This window comes from Xyrauchen texanus, chromosome 37 (assembly GCF_025860055.1).
Source record: "Xyrauchen texanus isolate HMW12.3.18 chromosome 37, RBS_HiC_50CHRs, whole genome shotgun sequence".
Classification (NCBI taxonomy): domain Eukaryota; kingdom Metazoa; phylum Chordata; class Actinopteri; order Cypriniformes; family Catostomidae; genus Xyrauchen; species Xyrauchen texanus.
In genome coordinates this window covers 27,640,633-27,664,042 of record NC_068312.1, presented here as the reverse complement: position 1 = coordinate 27,664,042, position 23,410 = coordinate 27,640,633, and the positions used below count along the sequence as shown (strand labels likewise).

At 37.6% G+C, this 23,410-nt stretch overlaps 1 protein-coding gene across 1 annotated transcript in view; it reads left to right on the top strand.

Moving 5' to 3' along the window:
- The window catches only part of LOC127630528 (neurogenic locus notch homolog protein 2-like), a 72,450-nt gene that overhangs the window by 11,603 nt on the left and 37,437 nt on the right, over positions 1-23,410 (top strand). The window contains 1 exon segment of the mRNA XM_052108116.1: positions 5,477-5,558. Within this exon segment, the coding sequence (XP_051964076.1) occupies positions 5,477-5,558 (82 nt within the window).

Here is a 23,410-nt window from a genome sequence, read left to right as displayed (position 1 = left end):
TGCTACAGTCACTGTAATTTCTTGAACAAGAACATGTGGACATCAAAACATGCAAACTCAGAGCAAGGGTTTACAGTTTAAGCGTCACACGTGAAAATTTCGCTTCAAACTTTTGATTTTACGCACGTCAATTTCGCTCTTGACGCGCGAATGGATTCAAAGTGGTCAAGCGTATAACTAGACGCGGTAGGCGCGAATTTGACGCGCTATTCGCGTCCGGTGTGAACGCAGCATCACAGATGCTATAGGAGAACCTTTTTAAAGTGTTAGTTTACGAAAGTTACATTTCTGTCATCAGACACACTGTCATTAAACATTTAGAATGCAAACATGAATGAAATTTGGGAGGTATGGCAGAAAGAAAGATTGTGTAGGAATTATTTTTATCTCCAAAAACCACATTGACAACTCAAGAACACTATTGACCTTATGCACCAGAGAAACTAGCATGTAGCCATCTTGAAAATGTTGTCTTTAAACTTTCCTTTCCTCTCTCTCTCTCTCTCTCTCTCTCTCTCTCTCTCTCTACATCTCTCTCTATCTCTCTGCTCTCCATTATTGCTTCTACCTATAGAGCACAATTGACTCATACTCTTTTCTTCTCTCCTTCTCTCTCATACCTCGAGCACTCCAGATCCCCTCCTCTTGGCTCTTAAATCTCTGTGAAAGCTCAATTTTACACTCAGCTTACCCACTTCTCCCAAATATTTCCCACCACAGTTCCTGCCAAAAAGGTGTGCAGCCAAACGCCTTCTTGTGTTGCAGGCTTTACCCTTACAATGCATTAGAAGCCTGGCACAATGCTACTTCTTAAAATAATAATTTGGGTTCAAAATAAGTTAAGCTCATCCAACAGCATTTGTGGCATAATGTTGGTTAATTTAGACTTGTCCCTCGTTTTCTTTGAAAAAAATAGCAGAAATCAAGGTGACCGTGATTACATGAATTCTTCCGGTAAAACTTGTGTATTATTTGAGCTGTAAAATTTACATTTTTACAGTCATTGTAGGGTTTGTTGACATTACATCTTCATGGCAGAGAAGTTGTAAAATTGGCTATAATTTAACACAGAAAAGGTTACTAAGTGATTTGATCACACTAAAATCGTGTTTGCAAGTCTTTTGGCTATACATTTTAAATAGTCAGTATTTTAACATAAAAAGTTGCACCCCATTAACTTCCATTGTAAGTGCCTCACTGTAACCCAGGTTTGAGCATTTTTAAAGAAAGGAGGGAGAAGGAGAAGTCAGAAGTCAAAGAGAGGAGAATTTGAACAAGTGTGAACGCTGCCATTCGAACCTTGGTGCACACCAAACAAGCGGACCGAGACCCCTGAATAGTGGGTCTCGGGCCGCTTCCAAACGAACTCTGGTGCAGTTCAACTGATATATGAATGCAGCATGGACCAAAGACATATAAATTGACCAATAACGGGAAGTAATTTGCCTTTAAAACTGATTTCAAGCATACATGGTTTTTCTCATCATAGGAGCTATGTTTCCCATTACAGTTTGGTACAGGAGTCGGAACCGCCGTCAGCCGTCTTTACAGCATATCTTCATTTGTGTGTGCAACTGAGGAATTCCTGCGCTGTTTTGAATCCTTTAGACATTGTAAGAGCTCTTCATTTGTTCTCAGCTGGTAAAAATACCACCATATATACATAAATCCAACAAGTTCATTTAGCCCAGCAGCCAGCATTGTTTTGGATGTTCGGCAAGTTCCGTCCAAAATATACGTCATAAAAGCTGTCCAATCAGGTTATGGCCTTATTCTTATACATTTAGTTTTTTATCCTTAGGTTCGGTGTTAAAAATGCCAGTGTGAACACTAAGCGAACCAGGACTAAATGTATCATTTTCTTTTTTGGTCCAGACCAAGAGAATCATGAGAACTGAACTACAAGTGTGAACACACCTTTAGAGTATGTGAAGGCATGTAAATAGCTGATTATGTGTCTGAGGATGTGTACTTGTACATCATGATGGAGAGACCACATCCTCCACCTTTTCATCTTCTGCATGCCAGTTTTGATTGGTTTATAATTGTTATTCAATGTCATGTATGTTATTGGGGTGGCAGTATTTATATCACATAAGCAAGGTTTCTGTTGTACTAAAAATCAGCATGGCATGATCAGTATCAATCACGCCACATCAAATTATGTGACACCTCTGTCTTTTGGAGCATGCACGCACACAACACAGAGTCCAGTTGTGGTCAGATTAATGTGTACACATGCCGGATAAAGCTGAGCTGCAGTCGCATTATCTAGGTCTGTTAGTCTGACTTCTTAAAATTGGACTGGTATGATTTCAGTTTTAGTCCAACTGAAATTGAGATTTTAAAGTGCATGTAAACGTACTTAGGGAAAGGTCTTGGGTCTCTGCTGGTTCAATTAAATATGAGGACCAGAACTAACGGTTGAATAATTGTGTATGCTGTTATGAGCCTGTTAAGTGTCTTTTCTTTGAATTTAATGATCAATATAAAATCTGGTTTAAGCTTTGATTTCATTGCACTGTATTCTGCATAATTTTCCATAGCTCTCAAGACTTGTAGACAAATGTAACATGCTTATAGTTAAAGAGCTTTGAAGCTTTTATGTCTTTAGCACTGTCTTTAGTTCTTGGCTTTGTGCCTGGGCTGTGCTCACTTTCACTGCACTCATACATACTGGAATATTTTGAGGCCTGCTGCACACTGGTCAAAGTGCAGGAAGTAAGTATTAGTGCTTAACGCACTTCCTGACTTGAGCTATAGTACTTTGTTTCTTAGTGTCAGTGCTGCTTTGAAATCATTTAACCTGTCACCAGTATTGCAGAGGGAAGTGTGGGCTAGGGCTCGCTTCTATTTGCAGAAATGCTCTTGAGTTGTCGGTAAAGGTGTGAGATCGAATCTAAATATCCTCATCTGAAGAAGCAAAACATGTTTATGTGTCTGAAATTAGATTGTTTCATATGATTTGCTAGGTCAGATTAAAACAAGCTATCAGATGCTTAAATGTGCTTCTTTGTGATGTCCAGGTCTGACGTCCAGATGTATTTTAGAGGAAATGAGTGAAAGTGTCTGATCAAGTAGGAATTTCCATTTTGAATTCTCTTCTCTGTGTATCATTACTATAAAGGGTTACTGTTTTTTTTCTTTGTTGCACTACCACTATGTCTTTCGCCTCTTTCCCTCAACAATTCCACCATCTGTAGTGTTCGTGTCAGGGGGAGTAGTGTGGTTACAATCTGCAGTAGCTTTTTTACTTTGCTTTGTGACGTCAGAAGAATTTTGCCATGTTCAGATCTGTGTTAGGATACATCCTGGAATCTTAGAGCAGATTTCAATTTTTTTGAAAGATTAATGTGTTAAAAATTAGGTTTTCAGTCATAATTAGAATTATGAATCATAACTAGCCAATAATATTAGACCATATTTTAATCAAGCAGTATACTTGTTTTTGTGTTCGGTTTCTTAACCGAGTTCTAAACAGTTATACATTTTTCTTTATGAAAGAAGGTAAAATGGTATAGATTGATGATATTGACCTACATGATGTTTAACAGCTATAACGTAAAGGTTATTGGTTGTTGGTATCGTAATTTCAGACATTTCAGTATCATTCTGAAACAATTCCTCAGTGAACACAAAAGTTTAATTCAATTAATTAGCAATGGACCATTGCGAACAGAAATGTGGTCACCTGAGGAGGTAACCATAACAACAGTAGGCTGTTTGACCACTGTTAGGATCAGTATTGAAACTACAAAACATATTTGCTGTCATTATTTATCACTTTTTTGTGGATGTAGTCTACATAATACAGGTATATCACAAAAGAAACTAAGATTTGTTCACATGATAATTTGGTTTGAATGAGATGAAAATTACATATAGAAACTCCTTAGAAATAGTTGACTCCTCTTGCATCGTAATAGAGCTGTTCAGCCATGATGTACATTTTTAGGTGAACCTGGAAGTCTAGTTCATCTTGGGGTTTTTCAACTTAACGAGTAAAATAAGATCTGTGGTAAACATTACTTCACGATACGTTGAAGTTTTTTCTACAACATATATTACACACTTTCATACCTCAAACGTGAATTTTGAAGCCACAGTGTGATTGAAGTATGCAGTTCAATATTGCTTCAAAATTCACATTTGAGGTTTGAGAGTAAAACATGTTGTAAAATAAAATGTTCACGTATCGTGAAGTAATGTTTACTACAGATCTTACTTAACTCAGAAATCTAAAACTCCCATTATAAAACCCCATTTGGAAAATCCATAGAGAACCCGTGGCAAATTATCTTCCGGGTTTGTGGAACACAACCTGAAAAACTCTATTATGGCAGTGGTTCTCAACTGATTTTACTTCAGGACCCAGATTTTACATTGGAAGTCAAGTGGCAACCTACCATAATAAAAATGTAACCTGTATTAATGTATCCTGGGTCGCTTTTCCTTTTAATATGTATAGTTTTGTTCATGGTTTTCAAGTAAAGGACATGCATCAAGTGACATTATTTTTGTTGTTGACGTCAACAACAAAAGTAACAGGAAGTTTTCTCTCCCCTTTTTAAAAAGTTAAGAGCATATTTACTTAAATGACCCCATTATTATCCCGTTTGTTTCCTAATTTCAAACATAATTCAAACAGAACATACATATTACACAGGAGGAAAGGCTTCTCATTGCCATGGTTAGGTCAGTGTAGTTAGTCTTAAATGATAGTAATAATAATAAAAAATTATAGTATTTATGAAAAAATTAAAACTAGCTAAAACTCATCTTGAAATTTTAACTGCCACTGTTGATATAAAATGAGGTCTAATATATTCTACCTTTAGATGATTTAATATGAAACTATAACATTTTGTCAAAATATGACAATTTTGTAAAGGTGATGATGTATAATGAAAAAAATAATGTGTGCATAGCACAGTGTTGCTCTTTTCCTCAGTGTTGTTTGGCATGTCATGGCTGCCTACTGTTTGAGAAGTTCGACTTGACTTCCTCTGTAATGCTTTAAACTAGAAAAGTCTCACTAGAATTGAAATTGGTCACATCAGTTTTGAGGTCTGCACTCTGCAATATCGAGGGAAGACCGTTGTTTTGAAAGTGCAGATGAGAAGCCTTTAACTGATTGTGAGATTATCATTAAATCTGCCTTCAGCAGTCCTAAATAGGCTATCACTTGGGCAACCGCTGAAATATCTTCAATGGGAGAACCATGGCATTGTTCTTTCCCTGCTGTCTGCTTTTGGGTCACGACCTACCAGTTGAGAAACACTGTATTATGGTATATAAAGTAATTGTAAAACTTGCACACTTGGAGCGTCCTTAATTTCTATTAATGTTTTTATTTTTTTACTGTAATGAATTCAATGAATGACGTTACTACCTAGCTAATGACGATTACACAGAACTTGATTTTTTATTTACTATTTTGTAGCCCTAATTTTGATGTCTCTATTGTCCTTCACAGCTCTGCAGTGTGTTGACCCTGTGAAGCCCTGTGTGAACAATGCTACCTGTGTAACCTTCCACAACGGAACAGGCTATTGCAGGTAAGGCAGAGCTACACTTAAGGCACTACGATAGAAAGCCCACAGTGGAACTGGAAAAATCCTGAAGACAATTTTTGCTCCAACTTTATTGCTCCACAGAAATAATGAAATTTGGACAGTCTGATATTGCGAAATCTTCTTTTCTGAAAGAGTCTGAATCCTCCCACAATACATCGAGGAGAATCATTTTTAATAATTGCTCTTATGTGTGCGTTTTTTTTTTGCATTGCATTCAAATCCATCTCTGAGTGTAGGAAAAAATATGCAAAGCATATTCAAAAAACCTCCAATAACAGTTTTAGTGGAAAAACAGTAAAATGCATCCAATTCTTGTGGTTGCAGAGTTTAACACACACACACACACACACACACACACACACACACACACACACACACACACACACAGACAGACAGATAGACAGACAGACATACACACACACACACACACACACACACACACACACACACACACACACACACACACACACACACACACACACACGTAGTGTTTCCATGTTTTATGGGGACTTTCCATAGTCATAATTGTTTTTATACTGTACAAACTTTATATTCTATCCCCTAAACCTAACCCTACCCCTAAACCTAACCCTCACAGAAAGCTTTCTGCATTTTTACATTTTCAAAAAACATAATTTAGTATGATTTATAAGCTGTTTTCCTCATGGGGACCGACAAAATGTCCCCACAAGGTCAAAAATTTCGGGTTTTACTATCCTTATGGGGACATTTGGTCCCCACAAAGTGATAAATACACGCTCACAAACACACACACACACACACACGTACACATACATTCACACTCACATTTCATCATCATTTCATGCTGGCTCCTTTACTTCTGTTGTTTGTTTAACAGTGCTTGTGGTGGCACATCTAGGCTTGTAATTGCGCTTTTTGTTCTTTATGATTGAGGGTTACATTTATCATTTTGCCCAAAATAAACACTTGCTAACAAACCTATCATGTTACATTTCAATGGGCTGTGAAACACAGAGGAACTGTTTTCCCAGCATTGACTGAATCCTCTTCCTACAATCTAGAGCCATGGAAACATATTTGAAAAATTCCACTCATCTTTCTTATCTTGAAAATGAACTTTTGCACTTTGGGTTTGGGTTACGGTAAGTGCGAACACAGCAAAATAACAACATTAAAACCACATTTGATGTTAAAGCTCAACCTTGTGGTGAATCAATGCAGAAATGCTCAATGAGCTTACTTCAGCACCACGTCGAGGTTAAAACCTTCTGAAATTCTTGGAGATGTCTGTGGAATTACTTCTCTGAATGTCTCAGTCTAAGGAAATAAACTTTGTGTCCCAATGATGGTAATTTGCAACCAAATGTTGCGACCTCTGCTTTTCTGTGATTATCACAACAAATATTACCAGGAAAGCAGATGAGTCACTTTTAGGCCTTTAGCACAGGTTCAGGTTGAGCAAGATGGGTTAGATAAAACCGCAGACTTATAACACCAATTGTTCATACGAATAATCCTCCCCATTTACCTCAGACAACCTTTAGTGTGTCTGTTACACTTTCTTCAGCCAGAGATAACAAGGAAAAATTGAGTGTGTTTGGAGTGAAGAGAGATGACCCAGAAGACAATTTTATTACTCAGAAGTTGTTTTTTTCATAGCTCTTGAGACTTAAATGGAGATATGTTCATTTAAGTGTCAACTTTATCACAGGTGTTTCTCCCAAAATGTCATATAAATTGAAACAAAGAGGAAATTGTTGATATACAGTAATACTATTGATCAATTAGTAAAAGTGGATAGCATAGCTCAGATAATTTAGAAGCATTGGATTGGATCTAATAAAATGCTTCCAAATTATCAAATATAATATATATTAGCACAGTTTTTAATGGTGAGGTCTTTTCTAAAACTCTAGAAGAGACCTCAAAGGGTATATTCCTCAGTAGAAACAACTCATAAAGAGAATGCTAAAACAAATATCTCCATTTAATATAATTGCTGTCTAGCAGACATAATTGAGATAATAAATAGAAATCATTTGTAATTTACCTTTCCTATGGAGATGGAGAAATGAAAGGTGAGTGAATCATGATCATTTGCATTACAAAATTCCATACATTTCAAGAAAAAAACCCCCTAAAATGTGACCTTCCCAGGCTGATAGGGATCGCAAACAAGGTTCACCACTGGATTTAACAGCTTTAGAATCTCTACAGCTCAAGTTTTTTAATGGCTAGTTCTGGAATGCTCAATAAGTTCAAGATCTTTTGTGGAGATTTGAAGAACTCAGGCTTTCAGTAACCCGGAATGGCTGCCTGGGTGTGCGTGTGATCTCAGAATGGAACAGGCTGACACAAGGTGCTCTCAGGAGTTACTAATACATTCTGTGTAGGTGAGGTGACACCCGAGAACCTAAGTCAACAAGGTGTTTTTCTTTTTTTCCTCTCTCTCTCTTTCTGCCACTGAGAGCTCAGTACAGGAAGAACAGTGTGAGAGAGGTTGGCAGAGTAGGGTGTGTGTGAGGGGTTAGACCGGTGTGTCTGCAAGCCTCTAGCTAGGGTGTGAGAACCAAGCTGTGTCACATGTGTGTCTATGTCATGTGTGTGTTCTGCGCCTCGGTCTGGTTTCAGATGTGCCTGTGTTATAAGAGAGAGATGTGACGATGCCTGCTGGATTTCCATTGCGGCTAGGGCTGCAACTAACGATTATTTTTATAATCAACTAATCTAACGATTATTAGAACGATTATTCAACTATTTGGGCGATTATTGCAGCGATTAATCATTAGCTCTTAACCGATTGTAATGGAATTATTCAGCTTGTGCCTGACTTAAAAGGTTGTATTAAATGTGCTTACTAACAATAAAGAGGACAAAATCATCTTTAAAAAATAGCTCTAAATGACAATCATTGTATTCAACAATCATTCTGCCAGTGCAGTAAAGAAAAAATATACTCATATTCAAGATATTTGCTCTAAAAGCAAGTCTAAATATCTTATATGTTGCTTCTGAGATAAATGTATCTTCTTTTAAGGATTTTTCAATATTTCAATATTAAAATTAATTAAATAACAATTTTTTCTTCTGCAGTATAGCTGCTAAAGTAAATGTACATAAGGAGTTTTAGATATTTATATTAGAATACAAACCAAAAAAGACAAATAAAATATATATTTTTTGCATTGTATAATGGGCTAAGAGTACACCTTTGTGTTCACTTGATTTCGATCCATCTTTAACTCACAAAAAACAAACTCTTTCTTCTTTATAGAGCTGTGTATCAACGATTTTCTTCACCATAACACTCACACTTTTTGTTCACACCGTGACACTCATATTATAATTCACTGTTTTGCGAGCAATCACTAAAAACAAAATCTAGCTGCACCAAGTAAGGAGCATCTCCGCGCGAGACAGTGTATCAGCCGGGAGAATTTTTAAACTCTCTCGCACAGTTTTTCACACGACTCATATAAGCGGCTCTGACCGCACATACAAATGCCTGTTTCGGAGTTTGTGCTTATACAGCCTCTTCCTTATTATTTGAACTTTAATAAAGGATGCATTAAATACAGGATATAAAGGTGCAGTGTTTCCTTCTTAGACGCTCTGACAGGCAAGTTTTGCTCAAGCGGAACACCAGGTACGGCTCCTCTTTATTTCACGATGGCACTGCTTCTGTATTTACTTATTTAGCATTTTAGTATTATAATAATCTGCGATCTATATCACCTTAATCTGTTTGGAAAGTTTGGAGTGCTTCTGGACTGTGAGTTGTTCTTTCTTCCTCTCCTCAATCAAGTGCGAGCTGAAGTGCTGGTCTCCCGTGTCATCAATAGCGTTTCAAAAGATCTCATGTTGTGTTAAATTAAATCAGACGACTATTCGTCAACTAAAATTTTTGTTGACAATTTTATATTGTCGACACCGTCGATAATGTCGACTAATTGTTTTAGCCCTAATTGCGGCAAATACCTACTGTAGAGCCACAGTTTCACAACACACCTGTCGTTTATAGCTCTAGAGCAGTGAAAAGATCCTAGAACTAGGGATGGATTTGAATGGTCAACTTGTTGACTTACGAGTTTATTTAGATAATTTTTTCTTAAAACAAACAGAACAATTGAATAGAATTAGAGAGCCTCAGTTTTTACACTTTTGGGGGAATCAACCTATGAATGGCTAACCCTTAAAGGCCTGAGTATACATTACTTCGGTTGTCCGTGTATGCATGACTCAAATTTCATCATCAGCACAGTCTGCGCAGCCTGACCGGCGGCCCAGGTTTTCTTTTTTTGTTTAGTTTTTTCTCCCCAATTTGGAATGCCTTATTCCCAATGCGCTCTAAGTCCTTGTGGTGGTGTAGTGACTCGCCTCTATCCAGGTGGCGGAGGATGAATCTCAGTTGCCTCCGCGTCTGAGACCGTCAATCTGCGCATCTTATACCGTAGCTTGTTGTGCGCATTACCGCGGAGACCTAGCATGAGTGGAGGCTTCATGCTATTCTCAGTGGCATTCACACACAACTCACCACGTGCCCCATTGAGAGCAAGAACAACATTATGGCGACCACGAGGAGGTTACCCCAACGTGACTCTACCTACCCTAGCAACCAGCTAATTGGTTGCTTAGGAAGCCTGACTGGAGTCACTCAGCACACCCTGGATTTGAACTTGTAACTCTAGGTTTGGTAGTCAGCGTCTTTACTTGCTGAGCCACCCAGGCCCCCGGCCCAGGTTTTCATGTCCTTGTCAGTGCGCATCGTCGGCGCTTGTACTGGATATAGACTGTACTAAAAGAGTATCACAAAGCAGCTGTAGTGGGCATGTGTCAAATGCGTTTGTATTTGCTCACTGCCAGAAGAGTACAGTATACTCCGAAAGCCAACACAATCGGCCGAGCACTACGCAAAAAAACTAGTCCACCCAGGCCGTAATTGGGGTTTAGCATGCTGACAGCCCAACACTTGCACTTTACAAGTTCAATTTCAGTTGGACAAAACCAGTAGTTTATTTTAAAAAATGTCATGCAATCACTTTAGTCTGACTAAATTGCTACAATTCTGATTTTCTTACACAAGACAGTTGACACATGACATGTACAGTATTTAACCTTGCATAATTGACGTCCTTCCTTCAAATATTCAATTACGCATTGTGCCATGTTTTCTAGGCAGAAAGATGAAGACTGTAGCTTGTCTATGCAAAAACATGCTGTAGCTCGATACAGACACATGTACGTGTAATGACTTATGGCAAGAGCATTGCGTTTTGAAAACAACTTGTCAAAGTAAAAAAATTGTAACTTTTTTAAAACATCTCAAGACCTCTGTGTTCCATTCCATTCTGTTGACCTCCGAACAGCTGTTTTTCAGTGATGGCTTTTGTGAATGCATCTGATTGGTGTCTAGGGTTCATGACCCTTAAGATTTGGGTCTGACGTTACGTCTCGCACACAGTGCACTTGATGCAAATTTCGTCATCAACACAGTATGCATGGACTGTCTGCATGTCTAGAAAAACTAGGCTGCATGTGGACTGTCTTTGTCTTTGCACATCTGCATATGTGCCTGCCGTTGACTGTGCTAAAAGTATAACACAAAACAGCTGTAGTGCATATGCTTCGAACACGTTCGTAAAGGCTCGTGACAGAGCAGCGTAACAGGGCTTACTTAAGACTGTGTTGTCAATTTTTATACTATGCAGTTTTTTACATTCCTACTAGAACAAAGAAGAATTTTGCAACTTGCAAATGGATCTGCTTTGCTATGAGCCAGAGTGAGTGAGTTAGCAGTAAGAGAATAGCTGGCTGTATGTGAGTGTTTTGAGAGCAGAAGAGAGTGAGACTGGCTGGAATAGCTCACTCCCTCTCACTGCCCAGAATCTTATTTTCACATTAAACAAGATCTCTTTGTTTTTGGCCAGCGTACGGGGTGCAAACGTATAAATTTTTACCCCTCACTTCCTTCCCCCCCTCCCTTTCTCCCCATTCCTCTCCCTCTTTTTCTCTCTGGTAGGAGTGGAGAGTGGAGTCAGCTTAGTGTTTGTTTGATCTGACAGGTAGAATATGCCTGTGGGGAGAGTAGAACAGTGCGGAGACATCTCTAGCACTCAAGAGGGTGAAATCTGAGACATAGATGAGAGATAGAGGAGGTAGAGAGAGAGATTACTCTGTCAATACCTCTCTCCTCATCTCTCTGTCAATCATCCCTCTATCTCACATCCCTGTGTTCCTTTACAACCTTTTTTTTGGCTCCTTTTTCATTGTTACCCTATCCTTCTCTCGCTCCTCCATTTGAATCTTTCTGCTATATCATCCCTTCTCTTAACATGTCCTATTGTTCTGTTTTTATTTTATCCTCCTTTCATTCCTGTCTTCCTTTCACCACTCTCTACCTCTCTCAATCTCTTTCATCTGCCAACCAGAAACTCCAGTCGTAAAAGAGAGAGAGAGTGGGAGAGAGATAGTGTTATTGGCTCTTCAGGAACATGTTCCCAATTCTGTCGATAACACTCAAGCTAAAGTCAACAGCTAAGCCGTGTGTGAAGAGTGGCAGGCAGAGGCCATGATTTACTCAAGCACTGATTATATACACACACACACACACACACACACACACACACACACACACACACACACACACACACACACACACACACACACACACACACACACACACATTCGTTTTTATCTAAAGTTGAAGTCAGAAGTTTAAAAACACTTAGGTTGAAGTCATTCAAAAAATTGAACCACTCCACTGATTTCATATTAGCAAACTATAGTTTTGACAAGTCATTTAGGACATCTACTTTGTGTATGACACTAGTAATTTGTCAACAGATTGTTTAACTTTTAATTGACTATATCACAATTCCAGTGGGTCAGAAGTTTACATACACTATGATAACTGTGCCTTTAAGCAGCTTGGAAAATTCCAGAAAATTATGTCAATCCTTTAGGCAATTAGCCAATTAGGCTAATTGGCTAATTGTAGTCAATTGGAGGTGTACCTGTGGATGTATTTTAAGGCCTAACTTCAAACCCAGTGTCTCTTTGCTTCACATCATGTGAAAATCAAAAGAAATTAGCCAAAAAAAAATTGTGGACCTCCACAAGTCTGGTTTATTCTTGGGAGCAATTTCCAAATGCCTGAAGGTACCACACCACATTCATCTGTACAAACAATAGTATGCGAATATAAACACCATGGGATCATGCAGCCATCATACCCCTCAGGAAGGCGACACATTCTGTCTCCTAGAGATGAACATAGTTTGGTGCGAAAAGTGCAAATCAATCCCAGAACGACAGCAAAGGACCTTGTGAAGATGCAGGAGGAAACAGGTGGCCAAGTATCTATATCCACATTAAAACAAGTCCTATATCGACATAACCTGAAAGGCTGCTCAGCAAGCAAGAAGACACTGCTCCAAAACAACCGTAAAAAAGCCAGACTACAGTTTGCAAGTACACATGGGGACAAATATCTTAATTTCTGGTCTGATGAAACAAAAGTTGAACTGTTTGGTAATAACCATCATTATATTTAGAGGACAAAGGGTGAGGCTTGCATGCAGAAGAACACCATCTCAACTGTGAAGCTTGGGGGTGGCAGCATCATGTTGTGGGTGTGCTTTGCTGCAGGAGGGACTGGTGCACTTCACAAAATATATGGCATCATGAGGAAGGAAAATTATGTGGCTATATTGAAGCAACATCTCAAGACATTAGTCAGGAAGTTAAAGCTCGGTTGCAAATGGGTCTTCCAAATGGACAATGACCCCAAGCATACCTTCAAAGTTGTGGCAAAATGGCTTAAGGACAAAAAGTCAAGGTATTGGAGTGGCCATCACAATGCCCTGACCTCAATCCTAGGGCAAATTTGTGGGCAGAACTGATAAAACATGGGCGAGCAAGGAGGCCTACAAACCTGACTCAGTTACACCAGTTCTGTCTGGAGGAATGGGCCAAATTTCCAGTTGACCAGCTTGACCCAAGTTAAACTATTTAAAGGCAATGCTACCAAATACTAACAAAGTGTATGCAAACTTCTGACCCACTGGGAATGTGATGAAAGAAAAAAAAGCTGAAATAAATCATTCTCTCTACTATTATTCTGACATTTCACATTCTTAAAATAAAGTAGTGATCCTAACTGACCTTAGACAGGGAATGTTTTCTACGATTAAAATCGTAAAATTTAGTTTAAATGTATTTGGCTAAGTTGTATGTAAACTTCTGACTTAAACTGTAAATGAGGACATACTTTTAGACTTTTTGTTATTGTTATATAAAGCTATTTATAATTACTATAGTATAGAGTAACCCTAACCACACCCTTAAAAGAAAACATTTTGCATTTTTTAATATAAACAAATATGTACTAAATTCCCAATTAAATTTATCCAATGGAATGTTTGTCTGACTTAGATAACTTCATGGGACAACTATGTCTTGTGCACAGTGAGCTTCTCACAAACTCTTTCTACAGTGCTGCTATGAGATTAGATCGGTGGCATTTCAGCATTTTGTTTAGAACGGGAAGCTTATTTAAAACTACCGTCAAATACACTCAGGAACTTTGGTCTTCACCAAAGTCTTTACTTAGTGTATGCCAGAATAAAAGCTTGATTCAGCTGGATGCGTAAAATGAAAGATATTTTGACCAAAAAATAGTACTGTTTTTTTTATGTAGTAGAGGTAGTAGTAGTAGTGCACCAATCAGGAGATTTGAGGCAGAAACCGAGCTGTGATTATTTTATCACTAAGATCGTCCAATACCGATTTTTTTTTAAGTGCCCTTTGGTACACTTTTGCAATTTCTGCAGTTATATGTTTTTGCCCCACACAGTAAGATTACGGTAACACTTTACAAAAAGGTTACATTTGTTAACATTATTTAACAACATTACTGTAGTTAACATGAACTAATTAACTTAATATGTTAGTTACAAAATGTACTAATACATTTTTAGAATCAAAAGTTGTATTAGTTAATGCAGATTAATGCACTATGAACTAAAATTAACTAACAATGAACAATTGGATTTTTATTAGCTAACATTATGATTAATAAATGCTGTAAAAATATAGTTCATTGTTTGTTCATGATACCTAATGCATTATGTAATGTTAGATAAATTAAACCTTTTTGTAAAGTATCACCAAAATTGCATTAAAATTACATTAATTGTGAATTGCTAACATTTATTTGCATCGAACAGTTATGAATAGTTCTGCTGTCAATATCGTAAGGCCATTTTGACATACTGGCAACCATTAAAAACTGTGAGAGCATCACACACAGCAGAGATTCGTTCAAAAATAAGAAAAATATATCCATAACAAACTCTAAAACTGCTCCAGTGAGAAATCCTTAATATCTATGATTTGTTTACTTTCTTTGGCATCTTGTAACACAAATCACTAATTATTACACAATGCTGTTATTGAAGGTTAAACAGTTACATCTTTTATTAGTGGGATTGTGACCAACATTAATCTGATATAAATTGGGATCCTTACAGAATAAATATATTGAGAGCACCTGGAGAGTGCACATGTTTGATTGACACCGCGAGTGAGCATATTGAAGGGAGTGAAGCTGAAAGTGCTCATGATCGCTCAAAGAGTCTCAATTACTCCACACAATATATGATTGTCAAGACTTGCGTTATATAACATGTACTTGGATTTTTATTCACATGGTTATTTGTTGTTTTATTTGTTTTTATACCAATTAGCAGCTTCTTTATCCTCTTCCTGCTCACTGTGTCAGAATTACTACCGTAATGACTCCAGAAAATGAGCAACTTAATATACATACACGTGTAATTCTTACACATTTTTAAAAACAAAGCAGCATATTCATGTAAATTACATCATGTCTGAAAGTTTAAATTCGTGAATGCTTAGAATTGCCAACAGCTCACCCTACAAAGGCCACACTGTCATGCTTCAATGGCTGAGCAAACGCTCATTCATTAGAGGTTCGAGGATCGGTGCACCCCTAAGTAATATTTATACCTTGAAAACCCTAATAAGTCCATAGGAAAAAATAGAATTTAGGGATAAAATAAAATGTATTTCATAGGGCCCTAACTTTACCAAAAAGTATCTGAAAAAATCTGTCATAGTGCACATGCATCGTTCACACAGAAACTTGCTCTCTCTCATTTTTCGCTCTGTGTTGGCAGCCACAAACATAAGCCCAGCTTCTAGAGCTCATTAAGTATTTTTGTTTTCCTGTAGTTTGAGGCTTCAGTATCTGTGAAAATGTGTCGGTGCAGTATGTGGGTATGTGTTTGAACCACACACTGGTATGAAGCACTTTATTAGGAGAGAAAGTTACTCATCCTTGCCAGGTAACCTAAGCGAGACTTGTCAACAACTGCTGTAGACCAGAGGGGCCATCCCATGTCAAGAGGAACCGAAAACTATTGAAAACATTCACACAAATTCTCACAAATGTTTCCTATCACTGGAGGCTTCACACAATAGTGGGAAATGTGACAACCAGGCCTTAAACCCACGACAAACCGTGCTGACAAGTGCAGCTGAGTGACAGAAAGATGACATGATTGTGAGAAGAATGAGACATACATCTGACTTTGTAATACAAGGGTTGGCAACCTTTTTGACATGGAGTGCCATTTTTGATTTAAAATCTGTTTTAAGTGATCTATTTCTGTTATGCTTTTTTCATTTAAATTGAGCTTTTATTTTGTTGTAGCTTTTATTTTTAAGTGTTTCTGTTTTGTTAGAACAAGGAGCTCAATCGTAATGAATCCGGAGAAGCCAGTCGCTACATGTATCACAATAATTATTAACCCACAAAAGGCTAATATAATGCATAAATAAATATGTAGTCTGTACATGACTTGTGCTAAAAAGTGAATTAGTGTTCTGCCTGCTGTCATCTGCTACAAACAGAGTGTGCAACACTCATAATAGTGTTTTCCGTGTATGAGCCAAGGATCTCTAAATGTATGAGCAGTTTGTGTCTCTGTGCCTGCACAACACCGACTGCACACATTCACAAGCAATCACATTTAAAATGCTGCACGTGCAACAATCTATTTATCTCATTAAATCGCAGCTTTTCATGTTAAATAATCTCACTAGGACATGACATGATTTTAATCTGCGTGCTTAATGTTAACCCCTCTACAAGTACATGAGCGCGGTATCAGACCTGATTCCGGTATCGGTGCATCCCTACTTATTTGATTACTGATAACAAAATTGTGTGGAATCTGAACTATTTCTTTTATTATGTCATTGTATTAATGTAATCACTAGCACGCAAGCAACAGCGAGAGAAGAGCAGCATATTTTATTTATATGACTTTTTCGCACCTGCATTCCAATCTACATCTTGATGTAATCCTCATGATCACACAGCATGTTTTCATCAGCTGAATGTGATACTAAATGCTATTAAAGTGTTACGAGACTCGGGCTGCGTGTGCGATCACACAAGCCGATCAACTATTCACCCCTTTTCGGTGAATCGCACCTGCAAAATCCTAAAACCAGGTTTAATTTATATTTTGAATGGACTTGAAAAGATTTTTGAACCCCACGATGTGGGTTTATATTTTCTCTTTTAATCGTTTAATGTAATTTTGAGTGTGACTATGGTTTAAGGAGGGTGTATGCTGGGTTGGAAATCTCAAGGATTAATAGTGGTGTTTTCCTTATTACATCACATATTGTTCTGAGAGCAAAAAGAAACAAATGAAACACGGAATGTAGGTTGTCATCCATGCAGCCTGACTGAAGCAATGCAGGCGTGTTTACTCACACGATTAACCGAACGTGAAGCGCTGCCGACTTGTGATGCGTGAATGGCTTGCATGTGCTGCAAGAGTATGTTGGGTACTGCAGTCTACAGTTTAACCTCGCATTCAGCTGATGTAAACATGCTGCATGATCATGAGGAAGGATTACATCAAGATGTAGATTGGAATGCAGGTGCGGAATTTAAATAAATAAAATAATCTACACCTCTCTCGCTGGTGTGCCAGTGATTACCCCTCCATGTGCCGACAGGTTGTGGCAGACAAGCATCTCATTCGTCGGTAAAGGAGGAACTGGATTGACACTCAACAAGACTTTAATTACAATTTAAATGACTGAACTGGAACATAATAACATGACGACACACACACACGCACACACACACACAGCTCCGTGTGTGTGTGTGTCTCTCTCTTGCTCTCTCCATCACTCCCGACTCCTCCTCTTATCTCTCTCCCGCTGATTGGGCTGCTCAGCACCAGGCGCACACACTCACAATCGGGCTGCTCAGCACCAGGCGCACACACTCACAATCCGGCCACGCCCTTCTCCTCGTCACGCTGTTGTAAACTCTTTGCTAAGTCTCTGACTTGGGTAGAGGTTGATTTGTAATGATTAAGGGTCTGGGTTCCTGACACAAAGGTTGTGGGTTTAATCCTGAGCAGGGAGCTTATCAGCATTGTGTCCTTGTGAATGGTACTTAGCCCCAGGTTGCACTAGGGATTCGGCCCAACAATTAAAGCACTGTGTAGCTATTGGAATAAACCCTCTGGAAATGGCAACTAATTAACTAACTAACTATTTGAAGAGTTAGAGCATTTTAGCATTCTATTGAAAGTTTCCTCAATCCTAGGTGAGGAGTTTTCAAACCACACAGACTTTGTTAACTGATATCGAAATACAAAACAAACATTTCCATTCTCTGTAGCCGTTCATCAAACAAATTAACAAGTAAGATTAAAGGAATATTTCACCCAAAAATGAAAATTCTCTTACAGTTTACTCACCCTCTTGCCATCCTAGATGTGTATGAGCTCTGTAGGTCCATACAATGCAAGATAAAAGTGACTAAAAATGTGAAGCTTCAAAAAGCACATTAAGGCAGCATAAAAGTAATCTATATAACTTCAGTGGTTTAATCCATGTCTTCTGAAGCAATCTAATCAATTATGATTGAGAATAGACCAAAATATCACTTCACATCAGACAAATATTTTTTTTACTGTACGTCTTGCTATTTCAGTCTCTAGTCACCATAATGATTTCCCCTCCAGAGCTGAGATATTCTTCTAAAAATCATAAGTTGTGTTCTGCAGAAGAAAGAAAGTCATGCACATCTGGGATGGCATGAGTGTGAATAAATAATGAGAACATTTCAATTTCTGGGTGAACTATTCATTTAAAATCTTTGCAAATGCAGCTATTCGTGAAAAATCTGTGCACATTTGGAGGTCATGTGACTTTCTAAATTCAGCATGTTAAATGTTTCCATATGTTAAACCAATTATGGTTAATCAGTTCTTTTTTGGCAATGTCATCACATGGGCATGTTGTTGACCCAGAGACCTCGGGTGGATATATAAAGACCACCTTTCTTGTCATCTAGAACAAAGACCCTGTGGGTAATTGCAGATAATTATCTTTATTCGGGGAATGTAGTGCAAAACATGTTCTTTTGCTGCTACAACGTTCAAAAACATTTCTGACTTTGAATGAATTGCAAGTCTCAAAATGTTTGCTTTTATAGCTTTAATACTTATATATTTATTTAGTATAACTCAATTATTTTGGAACTGTTATGTAAACATGATTGCCTTTTGTTTTGATTAATGTTAAGTAGTATAACTAAAAGGAATGTTTCAGGTTCAGTACAAGTTAAGTTCAATCCACAGCATTTGTAGCATAAAGTTAATTACCACAGAATAATGTTTAAAAAAAAAAAAAAAAGGAAAAATAATTATGTTTACAGTAAGGCACTTACAGTTGAATTTAATGGGACAAGTCATAAACATTAACAATTAAATACACTGTTTCAAAAGTATTCCCACAAGATGTAAACATGATTGATACATGTTAACAAGACTTTTGTGTGCATACATTTGCATACATTTAGTTTGGTCAATTTAAAGTTGCTTACAGGGTTTACCAGTACTGCGTTACCATGCCAACAAATTAGCAATATTGCATATATATGTTTACACTGATTACTTTAGTGAGCGATTTTATCACACTGAAATCATGTAAACACATATAATTAGGGCTGAATAATGAATTGAAAAACTAGTCGTGATTACTATACCATGATTATTACAGTATTACATTTAAGTCTACTGCTATTGCTTCAATGGTTTCTATGTACGATGTGTTTTTGCAGCGGTCGATAATTCGAACCAATCCCAGACATGTGGGTTGAGCAGTAAAACAGCAATGGCCAATCAGAGACACATAAATTAGTCTACAATCCTATCATTTACATTTATGCATTTGGCAGATACTTTTATCCAAAGCGACTTACAGAGCCCTTATTACAGGGACAATCCCCCTGGAGCAACCTGGAGTTAAGTGCCTTGCTCAAGGACACAATGGTGGTGGGTGTGGGGCTCGAACCAGTGTCCTTCTGATTACCAGATTACCAGTTATGTGCTTAGACCACTACACCACCACTCGCTATCAGTAATGACAATCCATGGCAATGCGCAGGTTTTTAACAGTATGATGCGCAGATGCTTGCTATATGTTTCATCTCTGTTTGTGGTGGCACAATAAAATTAGTGCTGAATAAACATCACCTGACTCTTGAAAAGAATCTGTAGAACAACGGCAAAAAGCTATTTGAAATGATTTTGTACTGGTTGCATGTCGTGCTGCTCAATCTCAATATAGATGATAAACAAACTACAAATGAGCAATGCGACAAAACCCAAATGCTAGTTACATTCAAGGAATAAACACTGTGTAAATAATTTATTAATTCTGCTGTTTAGACAGCTTTGTTTAAAATGAGAGCATTTGCGAGAGTTGATTAAAAAATCTGGTTTGTATACAGCCCTGGCTCTATTAATCCACCTTTAAGTTTGAATATTGAATTTGATAAATATTATTATTTACTGTATGTGGACCAATCATTTAAGCAGTCAAGATGCATATTGCATGTCTGTTGGTAGTTTTTGATTTTTATGCCACCTTTCATAGAAGTGTGTTAAACGTGTGAGGATGTATATTATTCATCAACCTGTTACATGTCAAACAGATATATTGAAGCAAGTTAAAGATGCTATATGTAATATTTTTATCATTAAATTACCATAATACGTCATTAGAGAATTAGGAAACATGCTAAGTTAAAATACTGTCTTCTCCGATAACAATGCTACAGCCAGTATATTCTACTTTGATGACCAAAAACAGGTACTTTGTCGAGATTGTCTTGTAATTGTTGCCACAACACGAGGAAACAAGATCAATTTGTTTGATAATTTAAGTCAGCGCCACAAATCTTTGTATGTCGAGTGCAAAGCCAGATCTAAATGCCATCCAAAGCAAAAAACTATTTCAGATGCCTTTGCCAGTGTTACACCATACGAGAAAGGTTCCAAATGGCAGAAAACTTTCACCTTGCGAAAGACATGGTACCAATTAACACGTTTACCAAAGAGGGTTTTAAAAACATGATCCGGTCGCTTGTCAAGCGGTATGTAATACAATCACGCAACTATTTTTTAAGTTATTTCTTTTAGAAACATTTTATTTTTTGTTGTATTTTTGTAAACCACTCAGGGTTGGTGTATAGCTGCACTTTTCCCCCCAAAGGGTTTAAATTGAAAGATGTTTATTGTTTACATTCTTAAAAAATTAAATTTAAGTTAAAGTTAAATTACTTATTTTGTCATTCACATTAATTATTGTGATAATGAAACTTCCTTAGTGTAATGCTCTGTTTTAATCTGGTTGCAGTAGAGATAAAGCCTCCTGTAATCTCCCAAATGCCTTCTAGACACGTCATTCACAAATGAGCCCCTTTATTTTAGGATAAGCAACATACATTATTAATATCATAACATGTTAGATCATTGACTTTAGGGTGAATTGGTAGAGGAGTATTACATGAATACAATGGAACCATGGTGAATTAAACAGTGTATTAATTATTATAATAAAATAAACTACCCAAAATAAGACAAAAAGTAAAAAGTCATTTACAGTTTCTTTTCCATGAAGATGCAGTTCCGTACAAAATCACCCCAATCATTCTAGAATAATTAATTCTTCTCAAATAGAGCTATTCATGTCATCTGGTGAAGTCATCCTGTATTTTTTCATATCACAATATATATTGCAGAACAACAAAATATTGCAATGTCAGTTTTTTCCAATATCGTGCAGCCCTCACATATTTTTCCCCCTGTAAACCATATCCCTCTATAGCAACTTTTATTAACATTAACAAACATAATTACAATATTTAATGCTAAAAAGAAACTGCAGCGCACCTCACATTCACCATTGAAGGCTGCTATTCTGAAGAACCTGGATGCATGGTTGCCTGTGACATCACTGTAATCTTTTAATCAACATTAATGATCATGATTACAATATCAAGGGCAATAATCAACAATCATTATTTTTGTCATAATCTTTATATCGTTATAATAACCTATGTTTTCATCTTGTGGCCATACTTTTGAAACAATGTGTATTTTAACATCTATGTACTTGTTATGGTCTTCCCATTTTAAAAATAATCTTGGATCACTTAGTTTGTGTTCTTTGCCCAATTCAGCCTTGGATTTGTTCAGCCAACTTTTGTTAAATCCAGATTAGTTCAGTGTGTGTTTGGAGTACAGTCTTTACACTGGCACAATGAAGCTTTTCATAAAAGCGTAACTGACCGAAGAGAAAAGAAAGAGACCATAGGAGAGCAGCACAGGAAAAGAGAGGCAGAGGGAGGAAGACTATATTAAGGAGGAGTATATAAAGAGCAGAGAACCCTCCCTGCTTCAGTGAGACATGCCGTTTTCAGAACAGCATGTCTCACTGAAGATTTATATCACATATGTACTCAAAGCCATGCTCCTTCTGACCACAGCACTGCAGCCTGCCCCACCCATCTCTCCTTCTCACGTTTTCTCTTCTTCCTCTTATAATCTTTCTTTCGTTCTTGTCCCTCTCTGCCTGCGTTACTCTCTCTTTCGTGTAGCACCCCTCCACCTGCTGTTTTTCCCTCTGTTTTCCTGTGGTTGTTTGCCTCTCTTGTGAAAATTAGAGAAAGCTGAAAATGGAGAGAAGGAGGGAGACTGACTGCTTCTATAAATAAGGCTGACTCTCAATGTCAAGAAAGGGAACAAGAATGGAAGAAATTAAAGAGAAGACATGTTCAGTTGCCTTATGTGAGTTGAAAAAATTTAAAGTTTGGTCAAAATTTGTTAAAGCCAGTTAACCTTTATTTGCTTCAGATTAGATAATCTCGGAATTGTGGGTGGGTTCCGTTTTGCATGAGAAAAAGAGTGGGCTGAAATCAAAATCCTGATGAGGTGTCTCATAAAAATATGAACTAGAAAGAGATTTTCCCCCAACCACTCACCCCAGGCCCCTTGGATAGGCCATGAAGAGGTCAGTGAGCCAGAGAGAGAGAGGGGCGCTAATAAGAACCATCTGTAGAAATCTGACACCTCGAGAAGGAGAGAGAAAGAGGGGTAAAGGGAGACAGGGAGGGAGGGAGAGAGAGAGAAAAAAAATTATGAAGGATAACAAAGAGGCCTATAGATGAGTTAAGCTGCTGAATATTCTGTGAGTGTAGTTAATTTGTTGATGTTGTGTTATTCAATATTAAATCTGTGAATTTGTTATGTTAATCAGGGACAGACTGGGACTAAAACGTGGCGTTGATCTTTCTGGCCCAGTGCGGCCCACCAAACCTGGCCTGCAACACACCACACCATAACACACCGCCACATTGATTTAATTTTCCGGCTCAATTTAAAATTTTTGTTTTGAAAAAATACATTTCTATTTACTTCTATTCATGACAACATGCCCCACTGGTCATA